Below are 22,074 nucleotides of genomic sequence, written 5' to 3' on the forward strand. Positions count from 1 at the left end.
CCAGAAACACTGTCTTGGTGAGCTCTGCCTCCAGTCCGCAGTCCTGTCTCCCGGACAGAATACAAACTATCAATTCAGGAAGGTCATCAAGGAATCTTTCTCTCATCAGTGGTTGCATGAGGCTGTAAAGGTGACTCAGAATGCTGTGGTACGCATTTAGGTCGACACCCTCCTCTGTGGAAGGGACGCTGAAGCTGCGCGTCTTTCCGTCGGACAGCTGGTGGATTTCCTCAATGACTTTCTGGACGTCTTCCTCTAATTTGCTCACCTCACTGGGCTGATTGGTCTTTCTTGGTATTAATTTGGGTTGTGAGCACACCTGCTTGACATCACACGTGATCCCTGAGAAAACAAACATGTGACCACCATGTTTAAGCCCCCCCCAACCAGATTATTCCAAAGAATAATGAGATTGGTTCAGTGTTTTTTTTTGCTTCAATTATACATAAAGACTATGTGAGAGAAAAACAGTTACAGTAAGCTGTATCAATACTGCTGTATCAATTCTTCCTGATAAAATTAGGCGCAATTACTTGTTCTCCCTCATGAAATGAGTTGTCTTTGTGGACATATTTATAAATTGACTGTTTAGCAATAAGATCGGCTCAACTGTTCCATGAATTAATATTTCGTACTCACTGAATAAGATGCACACTATGCAAACAGCTGCTGTAGACCACATTTCGAGTGTCGACTCAAAGGCAAAGCAGGCAATAACTCCAGAGGATTACAAAACTTTGTAATATAAAGTCCACTTTATCTTCATCCAGAGGAAATGCTTTGTTGAGGCCTTAGAGCAGGACAAGGAACATGCCTCATCACTGTCAAAGCGAGGTCGGTGCTTAAAGGATAAATTAATACCACTTTCTTCAGCTTTAATCTTCGCCCATCAGGCTGAGGCGATGACTCCTGTTACACGCTGCTGTGCTCCGAGGCTGCAGACTCCTCACCTCCGAGTCAACCTGCAACTCGACACCTGGTCTCTGACAGCAGCGGAATTACGCACACCGGTACCGAGGGAGGAAAGGTAGGTGCGAAACGAGGGCTGTGAAACGCAGAATGGATTTCGGGAACAAGCACGGCAAGGTGTTGCATTATTAACTGAATGTGTTGATTAACTCCTCCGTCTGAAACCCGAGTCCTGCCAGAAGGAGTCAGAAGACACCAGACTGACTGCTGGAGGAATGATCTGACATCTGCTGCCAGCAGCCTCCTCTGATCTACGCTCCATCACTCCCATTTACTGGCTGGCGTTTACTGGCGGAGGAAGTGGTGAAATACAGCATCACAAGTGATCCATTATGTCAAGTTAATGGCTGATGAAATGTTTTGCCATTTATTAGGCCCGGTTTTTGTCTACATTAGAAGTTAGTTTTAGTTGGGCCTAAGTAGCACTAGCCTATACTATAATAAAAAGATTTTAAAAAAAATAGGTCCCTTTGTAGGTAAAAAGCAACACGTTATAGAGTCAAAAAAAAGATCTAGGACAATTCTTTTTTCTTTTGTATTTTTTTTTATTACAGAACAAATAATGAAAATTAAACACCTCGGGTTGCATTAGTGCGGCATTTGGTGTCAGTTAGGAACTCGGAATTTCCATTATCTGAACAGGAATAATCAAACGAAATTCCACGAAACTTTTGGGGTTGTTTGAAAAAGTCTTTCACTTATTTTTTTTACTTAAAGGTGGGGTAGGGGAACATTTTTTTTACATATTGCTTGAAATACTCTTCACACCCCCATTGCAACCAATTAATTAAAAGTTTTGACACAAATATGAAAAGTTTTAGTGGCCGAACGTACAATCTAGGAAAAACACTATCCAATCATACTGAATGGACCGTTCACAATGATTGGATTCTGATGCGTCTATCAAACTGCAATCTGCTCCTCCCTCCCCCTCCTTCCCCCTGTGCGCGTACACTTCTTCGTGAACGAATTACGCGTGTCCAGAAGCTTGGCATGAAGCTAAACTAGAGCCAGCTTGGCTAGCACCTAGCATTATTAAACGTATTTAGCATATACTAAATACGGCAACGATCGATGCTTGCTGTCAGAACAGCGCTCGTGCACCTTCGTGATCGTGAACAAGCATTGCGCGTTCATGTACTCTAGAGGCGTGGCTTGGGGGGAAAGTGAAGAAAAGGGTTGGGACTTTTGACCTGTGTATTTTCAAAATGCAGCTTCCCTGGACTCAAAATCCAGGATATCCTACCTTTAATCTTGAAAGACAGCATCGTCAGGTAAAGAAAAGTGAAGAGGTTATTAGAAGTTATATAAGGCAACTGTTATATAACTACGACTGTTCCTAAGATGGTAGACACTCATCACTGCATTATCGATTCTTGTCATTTGTCTCAAAGTGTAACAGCACAAAAACAAACATCATGAAAATTATGACGCAATGAATTCATGGGCGCTACTGTCTTTACTTTCATCTAGGGTGGTTTAGTAAGTTTTTCTAAAAGAGAAGGTTTAACAAATGAAGCCCTCGGGACCTTTTCTTTCGCAGAAACCTTTGGGGAGCCATACGGGTCATATTAGGCCTTCAAGGAATGGCTTTAGGACCTTTATTTTTTAAAGAGGCCATGGAGCTTACCGTTTGATTGTTTGGCATCTAGAGTGATCATAAAATCCAGTTAAGTTTGTCTCAACTAAACCAAACTTTAGGTAGCCTACATCTTGTTTGTTTTCCCTCCACTTCGCTGGTTTTATGCCACATGTTTCTGTGAGCACATTTTTTTAATCGTGCCATTTTGGACACAGTTTTCTGTTGGAGAGCCAGTTAAGTAATACATTTTAAAATCACACCAACTACAATTTGCTACAAGTTGCACAGCAATGTGTATGCCGATACAAATATTCAACAAACTCAAAAATTTCTGTTATGACAGTTTTGATGTTGATGGGCCATCATTTTAAGTTAAATAACATTTGAATGGTAAAACTTGAAAATATGTGTGACATGTTTACCAATGAATCTTTATAAGGTCAGTTAATATAAATATTCCAAATTAAAGTTAATAATATAATATAAAGTTGTCAAGTGAGTTTTCTTCAGAAACAAAAGTGAAGGCTAAAACCTGTTATCCTACGCAGTCGGATATGGGTAAATCTGATCTTTTGGAAGCATTTTGACAGAGATGCCAGGAACAGAGATTATATTAGGCACGTTCAAATTCATAGGCTGGCTTGATTTTCTAAAAAAAAGGATTTTTCCCATTTATTAAAGACAGAGAACACCACAATATAATCTACTCTAAAAACCCTCTTTCAGTAGGTGGGGTTACATGGCACTGAAAGGATCAGATTATTGGCTAAATTACAATAAGACTGAGTAATTAAATTCACGTAGACACCTTAATCTGATAAGAAATTGGATCGGATTAAGACCCCGATAACTTGGTTGAAAGTCAAATTAAAGTGTTTAGGTTTAAAATCAGTCGTGGGTCTACATGATGAGATTAATTCGATTATAGCTATAGTTGGGTTATGCTCCTTATTTGAACAAGGGTAATTATCCTTTGATATATGGCGGTGAATGAATCAAATCATAGGCACAAAGCATGTCATACTCCGATACGATAGGTGGCGCCGTACCCATTTCAACTATTGCTAATAAAGCCACTTCCGGTTGACCGCTTCACCACCAACAACAACAACAACAAAAAACTCAGGCATTCGAGAAAATGGCGAACGAAGAGCAAGATGAAGCTACGTCCCTCTACATTTCGTTTGTGATGAGCTGCTTATTGCACAAACACGATGCACAACGGCGCATTCTCCATCGCGTTGTTTGTTTCTTTCCGACAACGGCGACAACAACAGTAATATCCGGTTAACGACCCCGGGAAAAAATCACGAGCATGTGCAGAACGCAAAGTCTAATTCACCACGTGCTTCACCGTCTACAAACACGTTTAATTTGACTTTCAACCGAGTTATCTCGGGGTCTTAATCCGATCACGAGTAATCCGATCCATTTTCTTGTCCAATTAAGGTGTCTACATGAACTTAATAACTCAGTTTTATTGTAATTTAGCCAATAATCTGATCCTTTCAGTGCCATGTAACCCCACTCAGTGTTGCCGATCTTGGAGAAGGCCTCGGGGGGCCGAAACGTTGATTGACGAAGCAGAATATTTACTTATCTAAAGTATGGAACAGTAAAAACTGGTTATACTATACGTTTCAATTAGTATCTAATCACTTTGTTTTAAATGACCGTATAATGATCCATTTCCATCTATTTTGGTGGCAGGTCCTTCGACACGGGAGCTCTGACATATAGCCGTCAGAGAAGGTGAGTAAAAAGTGGTGAAGTAGTGGTCGTGGATGCTGTTTTGTGAGAAGTTTGAAGGTAGCATGTAAAGTTTGAGAAATGGAGGATCGTACACATTACATAAAGCTAGAACAAGTAACCGCTTTAGAATGGATCTCATTAGCCAACAAAAAAAAAAATATCCCCCCCAAAACCTGGATCCAATAAAAACTTTAAAATTAAAAGGTTAAAGTGCGTTTGTTCTTACTTTAGTGCACATCCTCCTCATTACCGGTCCCACATCTTTTAAACACCTCGTACAGTAGAGGGGAATAAAAACATAACGGGCATGCAAGAGGTTTTTCACTTTAAAACTTTGTTTCAGAAATTCAATGTAACTGTATATACACTTTACAATAGCATACAGCCAAATGGGTAACAAAGATGTCTTAAAACATTGTTAAATACATCTTCAGCACAAACCAGCAGTTCTCGCAAGTGAAATGGCTTAATGGATGAAGAGAAATCATCAACACAAACGCTTTTCTGCAGAAAAAGGGCCATGATTGAGATTTAATTCATGACTTTCCCCACAAAGCAAGCCGTATTTGTCTACATGCTAAAGTTTTAACAGTTCAGTGACACTGCGCTAAACTAAACAGATATTTGTAAGAAAAACAAAAACACTCCATCCGATGTAAAGTTAAATCTTCATTAATACAGTTAAAAGTAGATATGCCATGCCTTTTGAAATAAAAAATACAAAAGATTTTCCTTATTTTAAGGATTTGTTGTTTTGTTTTTTTTTGTTTGTTTTGTCTTTTTTTTTTTAAAACAAGAAGCTGCATGTGTTGTACAACACTCAGTGTACAATAAACTGGTAATGCACATAAAAATGAGCTGGGTGAAAAGTATCAAATGCCTCCCGCTGATCCTTCCAAAAGCCACGACTGCTAAATTTTACACGAATCGCATTGAGGAGACGAGCGAGCTGGGGCCACGTCACACACCCAAAGGGAGGCTTGCATAATACATGGCAGTCAGGTTGGCGAGAGATCGCAAAAACAGGATGTGTGGGGTGGGGGGGGGACCTCGAGACACTGAGTCCAAGCATGTAGTTTTTTTAAAAACCTCTCAACAGATATGAAAGCAGGTTTTTTTTTTTTTCCAAGCTGACGAGGTCAGAACAAACCACAGAATTTGGAAAGACACTTCAGCCTTCGCCCAGCGTACAATTTACATTCATAGTCTGGACACGTGCACTCGAAGCCTTCTGAGTAAACACTAATGTGCCCTCTAACATTTTCACTTTAATAAAAATCTAATTTCTGGAGAGCTACCCCCCCCCTCCTCCTCTTATGATCAAGACAGGCGAGCACTGAGTAGATGGAAATTACTTCTGATTAGGACCCGGGCTAAATGAGCAAAATAAAGATGTTTGGGCAGATTTACACATGGGGGGGGGGTAAACAGTAAACAACACATACTGCACATTAGAAAGAAACCAAAGCAAGGGGGAAGTCTCCAATTTTCAGTGTCTGCAGAGCTTTGAGGCCCGATTGTCCCTCTCTCGAATCATTTCTTTTTTTTTTTTGGGGGGGGGGGGGGGGGGGGGGGGGGGATCTTTATGGCACTGTACAGGCAACCAAAATGCTCACATTTGCTTAAACATAAAAATGCACTTTGAAACAAACACGAACTCAAAAAGTTCAACACTGCATGCCAAATTATCAGCGACTTAAGTTCAATCTCGAGGCTTCGGGTGCGGATGGAAAACAGATGACGGGTATTTGAGTTTTCTGCCTTTCACAAATCTGAACCCGGGGAGCAGAGTTGCACACAGAACATCTAAAAGCCACCCTGCCTTCCGTGCATCTCCCAACGATATAAAGTCAAGTTGAACGACACGGGAGCGAAAAAAAAAAAAAAAAAAAAAGGTCCACAAGGGCCAAAGCACATTCTTATGGTTACCATTCTTAAATGAAAAGACAAATAGGAGCAGTCAGAGAAGCTGACCGTTTGTTGCCAGATATGGCTGCTTCAGAGTCCACCACGGGTAGACTTCAACACACACCGGCAGAGATGTGCTACATTAGTCATGATGCTACCGATATAGCAACGAAACGACACATTACAACTTAAAAAGAAACAAGAGCGCCGATTTAGCCAGAATACTTGATCGTGAGTAGAAGACAACACTGATTACAGAAGAATGACAAATCAAATACTATTATTAAAGAAAAAGGTAAATATTGACACATCACTTTGAAAATGAATGCCCTCTAACCGTTACAATGTGTCAGATTTACAGTTAAGATTCTTCATCCCAACAGTGAAAGATTAACGCAAACGCTATTAGACCGAGAACAAACTTTAAAAGTCCCGGATTCATTTGATTTCATTCAACAATGCAGAGGACTTCCTTTTAAATGTTCTTCTAATAGGAAAAGAAAAAAAGAAAAGAAAAAACCTTACAATAAAACATGACCCCTTTTAAAATACATCTTCCAAACATAAGTAAAACATCTCTGAAACACTATCTTTTTTTCTTCTTTTTCGTTTGGTTTTTTAAGAACAATGAAAGACCAGTTTTACCAGAAAGAACTGCAACCAACAATAGAAACTTGACAAGAGCTACAGAGGAATGCATATGATTTTAAAGGCTACAGATCGTAGGTCCGTCCCCCCCCCATCGAATCTGTGAGTGTGTATGTGGCGAGGGGTAAACATACACACACGCACAGATGGATTTACAGGCCAGTCACTCCAGCTGAAGTTGGTCTGTAGCCACAGTCTTATTATTCGTCAGTGTCAACAGCGTGAGCACCAGGGGGTTGGTTTGCGGACTCCGTCGGAAGGGGGGGTAGGAGGAGGAAGGGTTCCTCTTTGCCAGGTGGCATTTTCATATCCACTAAACCAGCACCAAGACGTCAAAATTTAGTGTGGAGCCCATTTCTGGCTCCACAGCTGGAGAGTCGCTCAAAAAGAGGTGTCTACCTGGGCTTGTTCATAGTGTGTGTAATTTCGTGTATTCTTTAAACTTTTAAATGTATTTCTTTCTTTTTTTTAATCTTTTTTTTTTTTTTTAGAAAATTACACCCAGATCTTTCAAAAATGTTTGAAGCTTCTCTTTTTTTTAAAAAAAGAAAAAAAGCAACAGCGGATTTAAAAACAAATTAAAAAAAAATAAAAAAGGGGGGGAAAGGGAAAGGCTAGAATTTTAAAAGTAATGGCAATGTTGTAGTTTGTAATCCAAAGAGGCTTTTTTTTTCTTCTTCTTTCTTTCTTTTTTTTTTTTTACACGCGTTGTCTTTCAGTCTTTTCAGCTCGTCCCGTTCTGAGAGACCGCGGTCGAGTTCAGTCAGGAGGCAGCAGGTCGTGCAGCCGGAACCTCTCCCGAACGTGTGGCCGCACGTCCTCGTTCTGATGATGCCAGCAGGCAGCAGGACCGTGAACGGGAGGAGACATGAGACAAATTAGATTTGATTCAGTCAAACAGCCGTGCATCATCCTGATTATAAGCAAGCACGTCCTTAAAGAGTTAACTGAAGAGTAGAACATCTTACCATCTCAACCAACTTTTCCAAGAAGGGAACCAGCTTCAGTAGCTCATTGTCATTCTTATCCATGAACCAGCTCTCGATGGGAATCCCATTGGACAACTGTCGAGACAACGAAACCACTGTGAGCATGTTGTGTGAGTAGCAGCTTTGTGTGTTTGTTTTTTAATGACCTGAATTGTGCCTCAGAAATATAGAAGAAAAACTAGGAAAATAATCACCTACACACTACTTTCTTTAAGAAAAAAAACACTTGATGTCCTGCTGCTGTTTGCGCAGATATTTAGATGAAAGAACACCCCAATTAAAATTTGAAGAACCTGTCATACATGCATCAGCTATAATATGAAAAAGGTAACAGCAGCGTCCAGAAATTAACACGCTGTTGCGAACATTAAGCCCGAGATGTTTGAGACAGAAGGATGAAAATAAGAATATCTGACAAGTATGAAATGTTCAGTTCAACAGCTTAGGGAAAATTGGGATTTTTTTTTTTTTTGAAGTTGAAGATTTGAAGTTTAAAACCGCTGAGACAAAATGTGCACATATAAGCCGCTTTCGGACAGAGCCGGTCCTCCTCGAATTTCGTTCTGATAACTGTCCTTCCCCAGCGGAACTGTTTCAGTCTGCATGCGCACATGAGTCAGCGACATTCTACTTTAGCGCAACATTCAACAACAAAACCAAACCCGGTAAAAGTAAGGAGAGAAGAAAAAAAAACACCACAAAGAAGCTAATATGGAGAGCCCAACGTGTTTATGGTCTGCATGATGGTGATATTAATCATGGACGATCACATCAGGCGTCTAATATCGAGGCTGGAAGAGCTCACAGAGAGTCAGGAGATACTTTTTCATTTCATGAAGTAAGAAAGGAGAGCAGAGCGCTGCAGACAAATGAGACAACGTGTAAGTTTAACTTATTAAACACCCGCCGGTTGTGTCTGTGTCTATGAGGAAACATTTCAGCCGTGATAGCATGACATGGGGCGTAGCTACCAACCACCAAACACCTCCGTCAGATTCGTTCTATAGAACCATGAAAAGACCCGACCTCGGAGAAGGAGCTAAAATGGTTAAAGGAACTGAATGTTCCTGTATGTGCGAATGCGGGAGAAAACTGCCCCGTTCCTGAAAAGGTTATAGGAACTGCCAAAGGTTCCTACAGTGCGAATGCGGCTATTGAGGACTCTTCTTTCATATGAAGAACTAAAAGCTCAGCTGCTTTCTGTGGCCAATGAAACCATGAATGAAGACGTGTGTGTGTATATATATATATATGGGGGGGGGTTAATAAATAAACAAGTACCAAAAGCACAACAGGAGCCGGTTAGCATTTTTTGCGTAATGTTTTCACCTGATATGCAAAGGCTTGTGGTGAATTATCGATGATGATGGTCTTTGACAGATCTCTGCCTAAGATGTTGAGGTCCTTGATATAGTTTCCCTGGACACAGACACAATGCTCCCGAAATAGCCTGTGTCTACAATTACAATGAGGAATGAAAGGAAAGAGGAACGATGGAAGGAAAAAAAAACAACAATCAGTGACAAGGTCAGCATAATCAATAATTGAAAGCAACAACAACAACAACACCTGAACAGCGGCACCTGTGCTGCTTTACAGAGTGCTCACTGAGCCGTACTCTTTTCACTTAGGTTTGCATGAGATTTTGCGTTTATCGGGCAACTAAAGACACACCGTACCTCACTAGCTGCTTTTTAGGATCCAAAATGTTCAGCAGTTTGTCTGCATACACCTTTTTAGAGGCTGTGAAGAGAATGATCTGGAAAAGAGATGTGATCAACAGGTTACATTCATCAAATTTTACTCAGCTGTGATTAACGGAAGGGAATGGCCAGGTTATATTTACCTCATATATCTGAGACATGCGCTCCAGAAACTCTCTGAAGAATGGCCTCAGGCGCACATACACCTGCACACGAGAGACCAGCGGTAAATAAACATTTATGATTAATAACTGCGTGCCATCACAATGACTGTAGCCTACATCATATGAAAAAGGAGTGCAATTCCCCAAGTTTGCCTGCTTCAACTGAGGGTTTTTAGCAATGACTTTGGCCCCCCCTAGTGTCACGATGAAGAAAAAGAACTTGCAAAGAAAAACAAAGAAAGGAAGAATTCATGCCACATTCAGACTAACCTGGTAAATGACATCTTGAAAGAGGACAGGGAAGGTAAGTGCTGCGTCCTCCAGCTCATTTAAGCTGCAGTGGACCAATGTTTCATCCTGTAGAGCACATTGAAAATAATTCTCAAACTTTCCAGATTTTTTTTTTTTTTTTTTTTCAAAATCATTATTTTTTTATACCCAAATGGGAAAATGAACAAAAAACCCCCAGAATCTGTTATTAATTTAAACTGACCAAGTCTAGGACCAAAGAGAATTCAGGCGTGCTGCGTGTCTTCAGAGGCAAAGCAGGCTTACGGGTGAGCTGCTCTTCTGTCAGTGGAGGAACATGCTTGATGAAGAAATACCTGCGAATCAAAGAGCAAATGTACTCTGAGCTAAATAAACTGCTGTTCACACAACAGTCCTTATCTTCTGGACACTTTGAAGGACATCACAGTAAAAAAAAAAAAAAAGATTTTTTAATGTTGTAGCTGATCTGTTAAGGAACCCAAAGCAATTCATATGATGGTGTCAACAGTGTGTGGAAGTTGATGGTGTAGCCTAACAAGTGTTCAGTGTCCGAGTTGCAGTCCTGTTTAGGTTTCATCAGACTGGAAACATGCTGGCTGTGTAGCATCGTTGTAGGTCAACGGTGTCAGGTTCTGCACGTTTGCCTTTACTTGAATTTTTTTTTTTTTTTTTAAACAGCAGAAAGCAAGTCAAATTCAAATGTTCCCCTCACAGGATTCTAAATTAAGCTGCGCCACCACCCTGATTTATTTCTAAAACAAAACTATTCTGGGTGGAGGTTTTTTTTGTGTAAATTCTGTACAAAGTTTGAAGCTCAAGCATTTCTATGGCTGCATCATTTTACTCACGGGTCAAAGACCTCCCAGTCCTCCTCATAAGATGCCTCTGGTGGTACTGTCGGTGGAGGAACATCCACATATGTCATATCTGGGGTCGAGCCTGGAGCTGTGAGCAACAAGAACATTTCAACAAACAACTGGAGAAAAAAAAAAAAAAAACACAGCAAGCAGAGACAGGCGTTGTGACCAGCTTTGTTGCTACTTCAATGTGATCTAAATATCTCAATAACGCAGAGTTGTGTCTTAGCCCCTACCTGTGAGAGGGGGAAGGTCGGCGGCGGGATCAAGCTCTCCCTCATCAGGAGATGCCTCAAGGATGTGCGGAGGCCGTAGAGGCGGCAGGTGAGACACACTGGAGTAGAAGTTAGTGGTGGCACACAGGTCCTGTGTAGACGTAGCTGTGTTGGTGGGCGTCTCCACCACTTGCTCCATGTCCAGCTGTTTGACTATCTCCTCGGCCTCCAGAGCCTGGTCGGGTGAGTCTGAACCCGATGAGGCTATAAAAAAAATATATATATATATATATATTTTAGATTGATGTCTTAGGTATAGAGACAGTCAATAAAAGAGATCATTTTGTGTGTGTGTGTGTGTGTGTGTGTGTGTGTGTGCTGTGTGTGAAAAAGAGTATGATAATATGTGTGTTCTTAAGCTTAGATGAGTGTGAGTTTATGTATGTTTTGATTTTATTATGTAAAGCACTTTGCGCTGCTTTTGTATAAAAAGTGCTATATAAATAAAGTTGATTTGATTTGAATACCCCTGCTTACCATTTTTAGCTGGTGAGAAGAAGTTAAAAACAGGGGAGAAGATGGTCCCGAGAAGGGTGGTTCTAGGAGGGCTGGTCACCTCAACAGCAGTCGTCTCCTCCAAACTACCATTGGGCTTCTCCTTACTCCTGTCATGATTGGTTGCCTCTGCATATCGGAATTGAAAGATTCAAGATTTTTTTTCCCCCGCCAAAAAAAAAAAAAAAAAAAGTGTGAAATTAAGAGTAACAATTTGTATTTCCACTGGTTTGTGTTCTACTCACGTCCATTAACAGAGCCCTTCTTGCTTACAGTCCTCCTGGGAGCGTTCGTGTTCGGAGGAGTAGAGGTGATAAGGTTGTTGTCCACATCACAGTGCAGGCGGGACTTCTTCGCTGGGCTTTCCTGTTGCAACTGATGACGAACCAAAAAAAAAAAAAAAACAATTTAAATCAATTCAGTCAAATAGATAAAGTGAGCTCAATGGTGTCTTCCACCATATTAAATGAAAGCTGTCATATTGTTCCTTCAACGCTCCGTAAAGGTTCATGACATTCAGCTTGGTAGGTTTTATGTAATGTCTCTTTAATGGGATCAGCACGTGAAATGATGCCAAACAAACTGACTGGGAAAGAAACAAGTTGGTGTTAAACCACGTATGCCAAAAATGGCTTTTAGCATTTCTGTGCTTATGCTCTTCCCCCTTTTTGCTTCACAAAAGTCATCATCAATATGGTTCAGGTTTTTCTACTAATCACACGTTTGCAGTTTGATCCCGAGATCCGCCACAAATATCCTTTGGAAATGCACTGAATCCAACTTGAGCCTAATGGCAGGCTGTGCAGGTTTATGAATGGATGACTGAGAAACACACCACAGAGCGCTCTGTAGGACTCTGGTTAAAGCTAGAAGGAGTTACAAGGGCAGAGCATCTTTTTGAACGGTGTAACTTACAATACAGATAAAATATCATTGCAAAAGGCAGTAAGTTTGTTTGTTTTTTCCCCCCCAAACAGAGTATGCTACAGAGTTTTGAGGCTACAGGCAGACAAAAAAATAAAAAAAATAAAAAAAATAAACTAAAAAAAACAAACAAAAAAAACACATGTAAGCCACATTCCTGACATTAGAACTTACTGAGAAAATATAATGAATGAATAATTATGTAAAAACCTCAAAAAAAAAAAAAGAGAAAAAAAACGGTTTTCTATAGGAAAGACTTTTAGCTGAGTTGACTTTTCCATTTGTTACAACCTCCTGTCCCTGCACGCCAACTTTGTGAGCTAAAAGCTAAAATTAGACCAGAGCCCGAGTTCTCGGACAAGCTGCTGCATTCCATCAGACATTTCTTGGGAAACATGACACTCTGCACAGCCTTTAACTCAGAGACCTAGAGAGCACATTGTTAAAACACAGTTTAAAGCTTCTGTTAACACGGTTCAAATAAACACACACGGAGGAGTTTGATAACTTCTACACCTGCACCAATACTTACAATTCTCCCAGCGGAGGTACGACAGAAAGGATGGAACTCAATGATTGGGTGAATGGGTAGTTACCTTAACAGCATTTCCTCTGATGAACTTCTTGATGGTGGAAAACAATCCCCTCCCTCCACTGGCTGGAGGGTCCTCTTCTACTTCTGAATGCCTCCTCTTGGTTCGGGATGTGCGGTTTGCCAGAGTGGGGTTTGGTTGCTGAGACGCCTTACGCATTCTCAGCCTCATTGTTTTAGCAGTCACATGTAAGGCTGTTCAAGAGAAAGCAGACAGAGATTGATGGCAGATAGAGGATGAGAGGGAAAAATCAGCGACTTTACAGTGAAGAGACGAGCAAGAGCTTCCAACAGTCTCTCTTCTCCTTAAAAGCGGAGAAGTCTCTGAGGTGCATCCATGTGCAGAGCACTAATATTGGTTCTGCCAACATCTGGATGTATTCAGGATCCCATTCCGCTTACATCAGAGCATCACAACAGCCACAGCTGGCTTTACTTTCATTTGTACAGTTAAACAAGAGCAGGGGAAGACAAAATGCATTTCCCAGGGTCATGTTATACACAAGTTCCACAAACACTTACTTTGAATGACAACATGCACAAAGTTTCAGTCATTTCAACAAAATAAAAAGACCGATTTGGCTGCAAGCACCGACTAAAACGTAAAAAAGGAAAAAACATTTCTTACTGAAATAAACCAAGAGTTAAAACATTTGTTCTTTTAAGTTGAGGGACTAAGAGTAAACTAAAACCAATTCAAGCAATGTACAACAACTGTCAGGCACGCAGGACTACTTGGCTTATGTAACCAGGAATGTGTCCAGACATATCCAAACGCTGTCGGAAACCCTCAACGCACAACTGCGTCCCATCGTTACATACTTTATATCTTGCATATTATAAATGTCCTTCACCACATCTGTTCTCTATTTACAGAGCAACACAACCATGAACGGTTCAAACATGCATGTGCTGATGCTCAATCCCAGGCACAGCAAAAGTCCCAGAGTACATGGTTACATGCAAGTTACAGGCAAGCAGGAAAAGTGGGCAAGCATGAAAGCTGCGGCTGCACAGAGTATCAAATGACTGTAGCAGATGTAGACAGAGAAATTACATCAGTGAATGTGAACTTGTTTGGGAAGGACACACTGATTAACAGCACCCAGCATAGGTCTTCTATTAAAAAGCTTTCTGATTAGTGGCTTCCTTTAAAATTTGTCTAGCTTTACATAATAAATAAGGAAATAATTATGGACGTATTTTTTAATTTTAGAAAGCTTATAAAAAGGTTGGGAGGCAATAACTGCACAATGACCGAGGAGATGGTGAATGGAAGACAAGGAAGGCGAATGGCTTTTGGTTTAAAAACAAAACAACAACAACAGAAAACTACTACTCTCTCCCACTCTCTTCTGGTTTCCATTAGATTATGTAATACAGAAAGATTACTCTTTGTAAAGCAAAAATACAGACGTCTTTTTTGACAAGTTATTTTCAACACGGGATGAACACACTGCTAAAGTCTTGCAGCAAAGACACGCAGATGGCCACGCTTTGCTGAGATGCACACAGGTACCAACTTAGCTACGCAGATATTTTCAACCAGGAGTATCATTTGTGATAACAACACACCACAGGACATTCAAAGTATTGCACATGTATTCACCTTTTCTTTTTTTTTTTTGGCGGGGGGGGGGCTGACTGACAGCCCCTGCTTTTTGCTGAAATAAGAGACATTTCATATAATGGTTCTTCTCCATCTTCTGTCAGAAGGACGTAGTGTCAATGATTTACAAAAGATCTTGACTCATTAGACCATAGGACAGTGTTCCTAAATGAACTTGGGCCCAGAGAGCCCAAGGTGTCTGGATCTCTTTTTATACCCAATCATGAATTTGACCTACTGCCATGCGATGATTTATTTTTATGAGGAATTTCTGAGCTATTCCTTCTTTTTCTTCTCTCTTTTCAAGAAACAGATATGTATATATATATATATACACACACACACACACACACACACACAGAGAAAGAACATTCCAATGTTTTGCCAATGGTGTTGAGGCTGCTTCATCAGTCAAAACTAACTGATACTTCTGAACTCTTCATTAAACATACATTTCCCATCATTTCCTATGTAATGTGACTGACCAAAGCCTAAAACGTGTATTGATTGCACTTTTCCCACCAGATTATAGAAACATCTAATATTTATGTTTTTGTTTGTTTTGACCTTTCATTTACGTCATGCATTGCACCTTGGCATGCAAAACAAAACAGAAATTACACTGTACCTCCCTAATACATAGATAATGTATGACCACCCCGTAGGTGAAATGACAGCAACGCCAAAGCTGACACACATCCACCTTTCTAGGCAGTCAGCCACTAACCAAGGATCATGCACATCGCTAGGTGCGAGCAAGTGAGCGGGAAATAGGAACATGCATGCAACGGTATGCGCAAGCTAGCAAAAGCTAACCCTGGGAAGACGGCGAAAAAAAACAAGCGAGGCCCTTCTGACAACCCATCCATCCTGCAGAAATTACCTCGAGGTTAAGGTTAGCAAAGTCGCTTGGCAAGTGGATAAAGCATAGTTCAGAATCGACAACAACTCCGTCAATAACATGTAGACAGGCAGTAAATAAATGGCCCAGTTGTCTCAACCATGCATAAATGTACCCTTTAAAAGGTTTCACCGAGCTCTGCACAACGAAATGAAGCATAAGAGGCCGTGTTACGCGTTATGAAGGTGTGCACAGAACTTTGTCTAACAGCAGTTTATTTATTTATTTTAATAGTATTAAATAGACAGTATTTGTCTGGCACTCCGGTATAAGTTTGCCGTGGCTGAGGTTAACGTTAGCATTGCATCAAGCAAAGCCTAATCAGGCTAACTTACCATTAGCAAGCCAGTGCGGCATCGTAACCTGGGCGACATAACGTTAAAAATGGTTAATAATGGCTGTGTCAGTGACACCGATTAGTTAACTGGGGGAATGCTTAATAAGCAGTTTAACTTCACTATCTTCCTTTATGATGAATAACGTTCGTGTTTGGCATCGTTGATTTGAGTCCACGATAGAGCAACGGTATCACATTTACCTACTATATCTATTCTATCTCCGGCTAACAATTCAACTGAAGAGGGATCATTCATAATTATGTATAGTCCTATATAGATATCCCTGGTATATTAACCTCTAAAATTATAATTAATGGAAAAGGCAGCGCTAACGTGTACCTGGTGAAACTCAGCTGTGGAATGCCAAATTTTGGATGTTAGCCTCAACGGAGGCACGCACACCAAACCTGCCGACACTTCATGTTTAATGTGTGTCGCTGTTATAAAATGTTAAAATTTCAGCTACGTCAAGTTAACAATCTAACACGAATCTACTAAAAATAATTGGCATATCAGGTGTAGAAACGCTAAATTAAGGTAAAAATGTTGGCCAACCAGGAATTAGCCTGTTCTGTGGTAGGCCGCGCTTTAGCCGTCCTTGGCTTAGCGCTGCTAGCTTAGCCCCACAGTACCGTACCTCCTTAAACTGCTTCGAGCTAACGGGGACTAAGACGAGCAGGGAAGGAAGCATTTCTCATTTCGCTAGCCAACATTACATAAACGCAAAAGGAAGAAAACAAGTGTGCGAACAGGGCTGGTTTACAGTGGCGACTTACTTTAGTGTGATCCACTGTATCTGAAGATGACGACTCAAGGCAGATTAACCATCACAACTGAGGCACCGGTTGTTATTTTTGAGAGCGCCTCGGACTTTTCTGTATGTCTGCTGCTCAGGGGCCGTCTTCGATATGACACACCGTTGTGTTACCAGGCGCCATTTCCCGCCTCTGCTCAGTCTCTCCGAGGCAGATACCCGTATGGGACACAGACACACCCCCTTATTTCTCAAAAACAGTCCTCGCTGCAACACCAGTTTCCTCTTCAATTGTCATCCTTACAATGCTTAAGAATGTGGATGCCCTATATTTAATGATATATGTTGCGGCTATGTTCACATTTCCTTTTTAACAGTTTGTCAAACATTGTGTCTTTTTAAATATTAAGATGATCACACATTTTCATAGCTAAAACAGCTGAAACTTGAGGTCTGTGCAGCATATTACAGATTACACAGTATTTGATAAACAGCCCGAAGACAAATTAGTCATAATCAAAAAAAATGTGACTGTAAATGCAGTTTCCAGGAGATGAAAAAAAAAATCCTCATCAGGTCAGAGAATCTAACAGGTCACAGAATTAAATGTCACACCCTTACTTTTTTTTTTTTCCTTTTATAAACTTAAATGGTAAAAATATCCAAGATCAACATTGCAGTGTTTTGAAAGCTTCTTTATATTAAGTGCTGTATCCCCCAATAGAACCACCCCGCTACTGATGACAAACTACCGCCATTACATCCAAACAGTCTCTAAAACACCATAACAAACCACAAATGACATGAAGCATCACCTTTAATAAAATTAAATTACATTCAATGTGCCTTTCCATGAGAAATAATTTTTCCTGGTTGCACAAACAGAACTGATTTCAGGTTCACAGATTCCTCCCCCCCTTGGTAAAGAATAAGATTTCCTCAGTACAAATGATAACAGTTCAACTACATCATGTACAGGAGACCTCATTAATGGAAGCATATGTGGAGTCCGTCATTTCCAGATGTGCTTATTAAATCTTCTGCACACTGGAGGATACTAACTATTTAAGTATTGCTTAAGCAATAGTATTTTGCTCAGTTTGATTACTAAAAAGTTTTAAATGCATGCAATGGCATTTAAAAACTAAACGAGGAGCACTTTTGAATGTGTCACAAAAGAAAAAGATTCAATAGGCCATAAGCAAAGTCCTTGGCATTGAATTGTATTGTATTCCCACTCCTGTAAAATTAAAAGGTCCCAACAATATGTTAGAAAGGCAGAATACCAATTCAGTCTTTGATAAATATCTCAAGAAGCTTTTTGTTTATGTCTAGCAGAAGCAAAGAGTAGCTAAAAGAAAATCAAGTCATCTTCTGTAGCAAAAACAAAAGATGACTAGACCTTAAAGTTCAAATGTGAGTCAGAGGGCTCCTTTAGACCACCACACGATGAACTGCAGCAGTTATCCGGGAATGAAACGCAACAGTCAATGTACAGTATCTTATCTCTACTGTCATAACTTACAACCATTACCAAATCTACTGCAGCTCAGGTAAAAGCCGTGATATCGTCTTTGTATTATATAACATTATTCAGAGTTAATCTATTAGTTACAATGTCTGTTTCTCAAAAATAGTCCATGACACAGAGGGTGCGCCCTATAAATTCTTAAACATTGTGACCTTCAGGCTATTTTGTTATTTTGACAGTCCTCGATTGTAGTGGAGGGCCCGAATGTTTTAATAAGTTACAGCTGCATGAGATCCAATTCAAAGAATGTCATTGGTTTGATGTCTCTTCCCATAATCCACAGCCCGATCTCCCTGCATCTCCCGATCGTCGTCATCTGAGGAATAACAAAAGAAACATACAAACATTAGAGATCATCTAATGGATAAAACACACTGTGAATTGCTATAACCATACTCTGTCCTCACAATAAAACTGTTTCTGTTGCATAGTTATTTTATTCTGCAACTTTGTCAACTGCAGCAAATATCCCCTTTTTTAAATTTTTTTTATTAAAACATCATGCTACACAAAAAACGCCATCACATTTGTTCATGATAAATGCAATAGATAAACAAGACCAACAACCATGATCTAGCAAACTGGGATGTCTGGATGGTTGAAATCGTGTCTTCTTAGATGGATTACAACAAAATTACAGTCCTCTAAATGCAGTATTAGAGAACTTGATCAAAAATCAAAAACAGGACACAATAACCAAAAATAAAATAACAAAAAACATGGGACATGCAGTCAAATGTTTCAAGGAGAATACAGATACATTTAGGACCACAGTGAGCTTTATATAACTACTGGTCAAGATGTGGGTCAGAGGTTTGGTGGGCATAGACAGGTGGTTTAGCTAAAAAGAAGCACAGACATGACAGAAAATACTAGATGGACACTGAATTACTCTCACAGAACCGTAAGTTCCAGGGTCAAATTTAATTTAAGGCAGAAAGCGGTGCGCAGATTGTTACTGTGCCTTAAATGAGGCGTTTCATCCTGAACGGCATTCACGGCACATATGCTCCGACACTGGAGATAGTTTTGTCATAAATTCTGAATATCAGTATTTCTGATTGTTTCTGGACCAAACTCAGGGTACTGTGAGCTAGTTTGGACAAATGCAGTGGGGCAGCAGCAGGACAGGGGTGAAGGGAGGGAGGAATGGTGGATACACATCAGGACAAGCAGTCCACAAGCCCCCAACCTGGCTCACCTTGAACGTCTTCCTCCCCACCATCACCATCCTCTTCCTCATTGTAGGCCAGCTCAGCCTGCTTGTCGGCCTCATACTCACCCACGTTCCCATCATCCCCATTGTAGTCCGCCAGCTTAGAGCCGTGTTGCGGATCTACTGGGGACTCGTTCTCATCAAAGAACCGGCCTGCAGGAGGCAGAGAAGGGCCTCATCAGGAAGGGAGGGAAGCAGAGGCAGTCGTAGGGAGACGGGGAGGTGAAAAACTGCATAATGAATGCACGAAAGAACGAGTGATTGCATAAAGAGGTTTGAAAAAAGATAAAGAGGCGAATACACGGAGGAAGATTTGAATGGAAAGACGAGACTTTTTGAGGAGGAAAAAAAGATAATGGTGGACTTTAAAGCAGAGCGCCAACAGGATATAAACAGGGTTCCTCTGTGATGACAGGCCATTAAAAGTCTTCAAAGCACTGAGTGCTGACTGAGTTATGTGTTTAATCATCTTTACAGTCAAGTCCAACAGCCCTGCAGTAAATTCTGGCTTGTTTTTAAGTTTAGTTGTCAGGATATACTGTCTAAGTGTCATTTAATTTAGCACATTATCAATTTTCCATTAATAATTGCATTACACTATAAACATCTCAGCCCAATGCAGCATCAAAATATAGAAGGTCTGTTTGGGAGGGCTTATTCAACTTTAAATGTCTTCTTTGCTTATACCTATGAATAGAGTGCATGTTCGTTTTAAGATAAGAGACTCCTAATCTCTTGTCGGTTCGGCCATGAAATGTTAGTTTTCCCATCACAGCAAACAGTGTGATCGCCTGACAGGCAGCTACTGCGTAAAGTGTAGTGGAGTTGGTTAATATCTCATCTGTGCTGACAGACGGAAGTCTTTGTGCTGAAGAGCGGACATTTGATAAACTCAGCGCAGCAAACGTAATTACACAAGTGAGACGTGATGTGTCATGTTGCAGATCCTCCTCGACTGTCATGACAGCGAAAATGAAAGATAAAGTTAGGCGTTTACACCAGAAGCACTCGTTTTCAAGATCCCCATAATCACCATGTGACCTTGAGAAACCGAACCTCCTATAAGACCATGTACGTATATATTTGGAATGGCACTTTTGATCCTAATGGGACTGTTGTTCAAGATACAAAGAGTCTGGTTGCGTCTTTGGCTCAGAAGAGTCACAGTGAGCACCATATACTAGAAAAATATTATACATTTGGAGGGTGTTAATTTGCCATTAGAGGCAATAAAAATCAGAAGGAGAAGATGAAAAGAAAAACAAAATGAGGTCATCAGTACAGTAAAGTCTTTAGGCAGCAAGGATGCAGATAGTGAGATGGTTGTCTAAAGCCCTTTGCTGACAACAGATACTTTAATCTGTTCATCAATGTGTTAAAGCGACGACATGCGGCCATCCAGACAGAAGTCTTAATAGATGTTAATGTTCCTCAAGGTTTCATTCAGCTATACTGTCAATAGTGATGGAGAGAGCTCCAGTAAAGGTGCTTTATGTGCAAGATTGGAGAGCACATTAAGAAGCGTACCGCACTAAAGTCCTGAAAGAGTTGCTTCTGACAACATGTAATGTTGCCAAAACACTTAATAAAAGCCAAACAAGGTGATGTAGCTTTATGAAACATACCGGCAGTGGATTGGAGTTTTTTTCCCCCTATGCATCTAAGATTGCTGAATAAGTGGTGTGATAAAAGACTCTTATGAGCTTTTAAGTGACAAGGGCTTTTTGAACTTACAGTTCACTCTCCCCACAACTATCTTTTATCTGTTTGCTGTCTCAGATGCAACCCCTGCAGTTAGACCCAAAGCACAGCACAGAAAATTAAGCAAACTGAGTTTTCCTTCATTCATTTGGATTAAAGCTTTAAACAAAAAAGACACAAAAAAAAAAAAAAAAAAAAAAAAAAATCACTGTTTCTTATCTAATGATGCAATCTATAGGATTAATCTGTTAAAACAGATTAATGGAGCCCACTGCTAGTCTGTGTGTCTATCTGTTAATGCGACTGCAGCAATTTAGACTTGTGATGTGTTGAAAGCGACACGCAAATGTTGCAGAATTGGTAAGAATATATTCAAAAAATTTTTAACGGAAAAGCTCCAAGGTGCTCATTAAGACAAGTCCCAGACATGTTCAGCTGCCGTCAGATTAATGGAAAGGGGTGCACGTTTGGAAGAAGAACATTTAAAAGCAGGGAAGAAAGGGGCGGGAGGCAGACGAGCAGAGCAGAAGCAGGGCACCAGGAAAGGGAAAATATGGGAGCCAGGTGTGTGTCATTTGTCTCCCCTCCATTGCAATGGGGGACTCCGTCTCCACTCCTTTGACAGAGCGCCTATTCATATTCCCAAATGACTTACATTCACTGGTGTACTCAGTAAGCAACTGGCAAAATTCACACAAATGGCAACACATTAAAGTGTATCTTAGTTTCTGCATTACAGACGGCTATAAGGGAAGGGGTAAGTGCTAACACTTGTGCAATTATTGGTATTTACTTCATTATCATGTTATTTTTCCCATGTCCTTAAAAAAGAAAAGAAAAACAAAAAAACACCAAAGACCACACACCTTCAACCACCATGTCCATTTTTAGTATTA

At 40.4% G+C, this 22,074-nt stretch overlaps 2 protein-coding genes across 2 annotated transcripts in view; both read right to left on the minus strand.

Annotated features, from left to right (window-relative positions):
- Positions 1-5,869: 5,869 nt before the first annotated feature.
- Positions 5,870-16,932, minus strand: ctdspl2b (CTD (carboxy-terminal domain, RNA polymerase II, polypeptide A) small phosphatase like 2b). The gene is made up of 13 exons (XM_075457118.1): positions 16,753-16,932; positions 13,133-13,323; positions 11,858-11,987; positions 11,595-11,741; positions 11,079-11,321; positions 10,834-10,930; positions 10,209-10,320; positions 9,986-10,072; positions 9,695-9,757; positions 9,528-9,607; positions 9,178-9,304; positions 7,828-7,923; positions 5,870-7,684 (listed from the first exon to the last, which is right to left on the minus strand). The coding sequence occupies exons 2-13, from the start codon at positions 13,298-13,300 to the stop codon at positions 7,619-7,621; spliced, it is 1,416 nt and encodes a 471-aa protein (XP_075313233.1). The 5' UTR covers positions 13,301-13,323; positions 16,753-16,932; the 3' UTR covers positions 5,870-7,618.
- A 597-nt stretch (positions 16,933-17,529) lies between these two features.
- Positions 17,530-22,074, minus strand: part of golm2 (golgi membrane protein 2) — a 10,081-nt gene continuing 5,536 nt past the window's right edge. Inside the window, exons 4-6 of the mRNA XM_075469249.1 lie at positions 21,834-21,858; positions 19,463-19,651; positions 17,530-18,577 (exon numbers count right to left, since the gene is read on the minus strand). Coding sequence (XP_075325364.1) covers positions 18,501-18,577; positions 19,463-19,651; positions 21,834-21,858 — 291 coding nt within the window. The 3' untranslated portion in view covers positions 17,530-18,500. The remainder of the gene's footprint in view (positions 18,578-19,462; positions 19,652-21,833; positions 21,859-22,074) is intronic.

The sequence above is a fragment of the Odontesthes bonariensis genome, chromosome 1, assembly GCF_027942865.1.
Source record: "Odontesthes bonariensis isolate fOdoBon6 chromosome 1, fOdoBon6.hap1, whole genome shotgun sequence".
Taxonomy (NCBI): domain Eukaryota; kingdom Metazoa; phylum Chordata; class Actinopteri; order Atheriniformes; family Atherinopsidae; genus Odontesthes; species Odontesthes bonariensis.

Bases quoted from the DNA above. Each gene is read 5' to 3' on its own strand.
- ctdspl2b (XM_075457118.1), bottom strand. From the start codon at position 13,300: ATGAGGCTGAGAATGCGTAAGGCGTCTCAGCAACCAAACCCCACTCTG. The intron at 11,322-11,594 runs GTAAGCAGGGGT...TTTTTTTTATAG, and splicing joins CTTCTCACCAGCTAAAAATG to CCTCATCGGGTTCAGACTCA. The intron at 10,321-10,833 runs GTGAGTAAAATG...TTTGATTCGCAG, and splicing joins GACTGGGAGGTCTTTGACCC to GTATTTCTTCATCAAGCATG.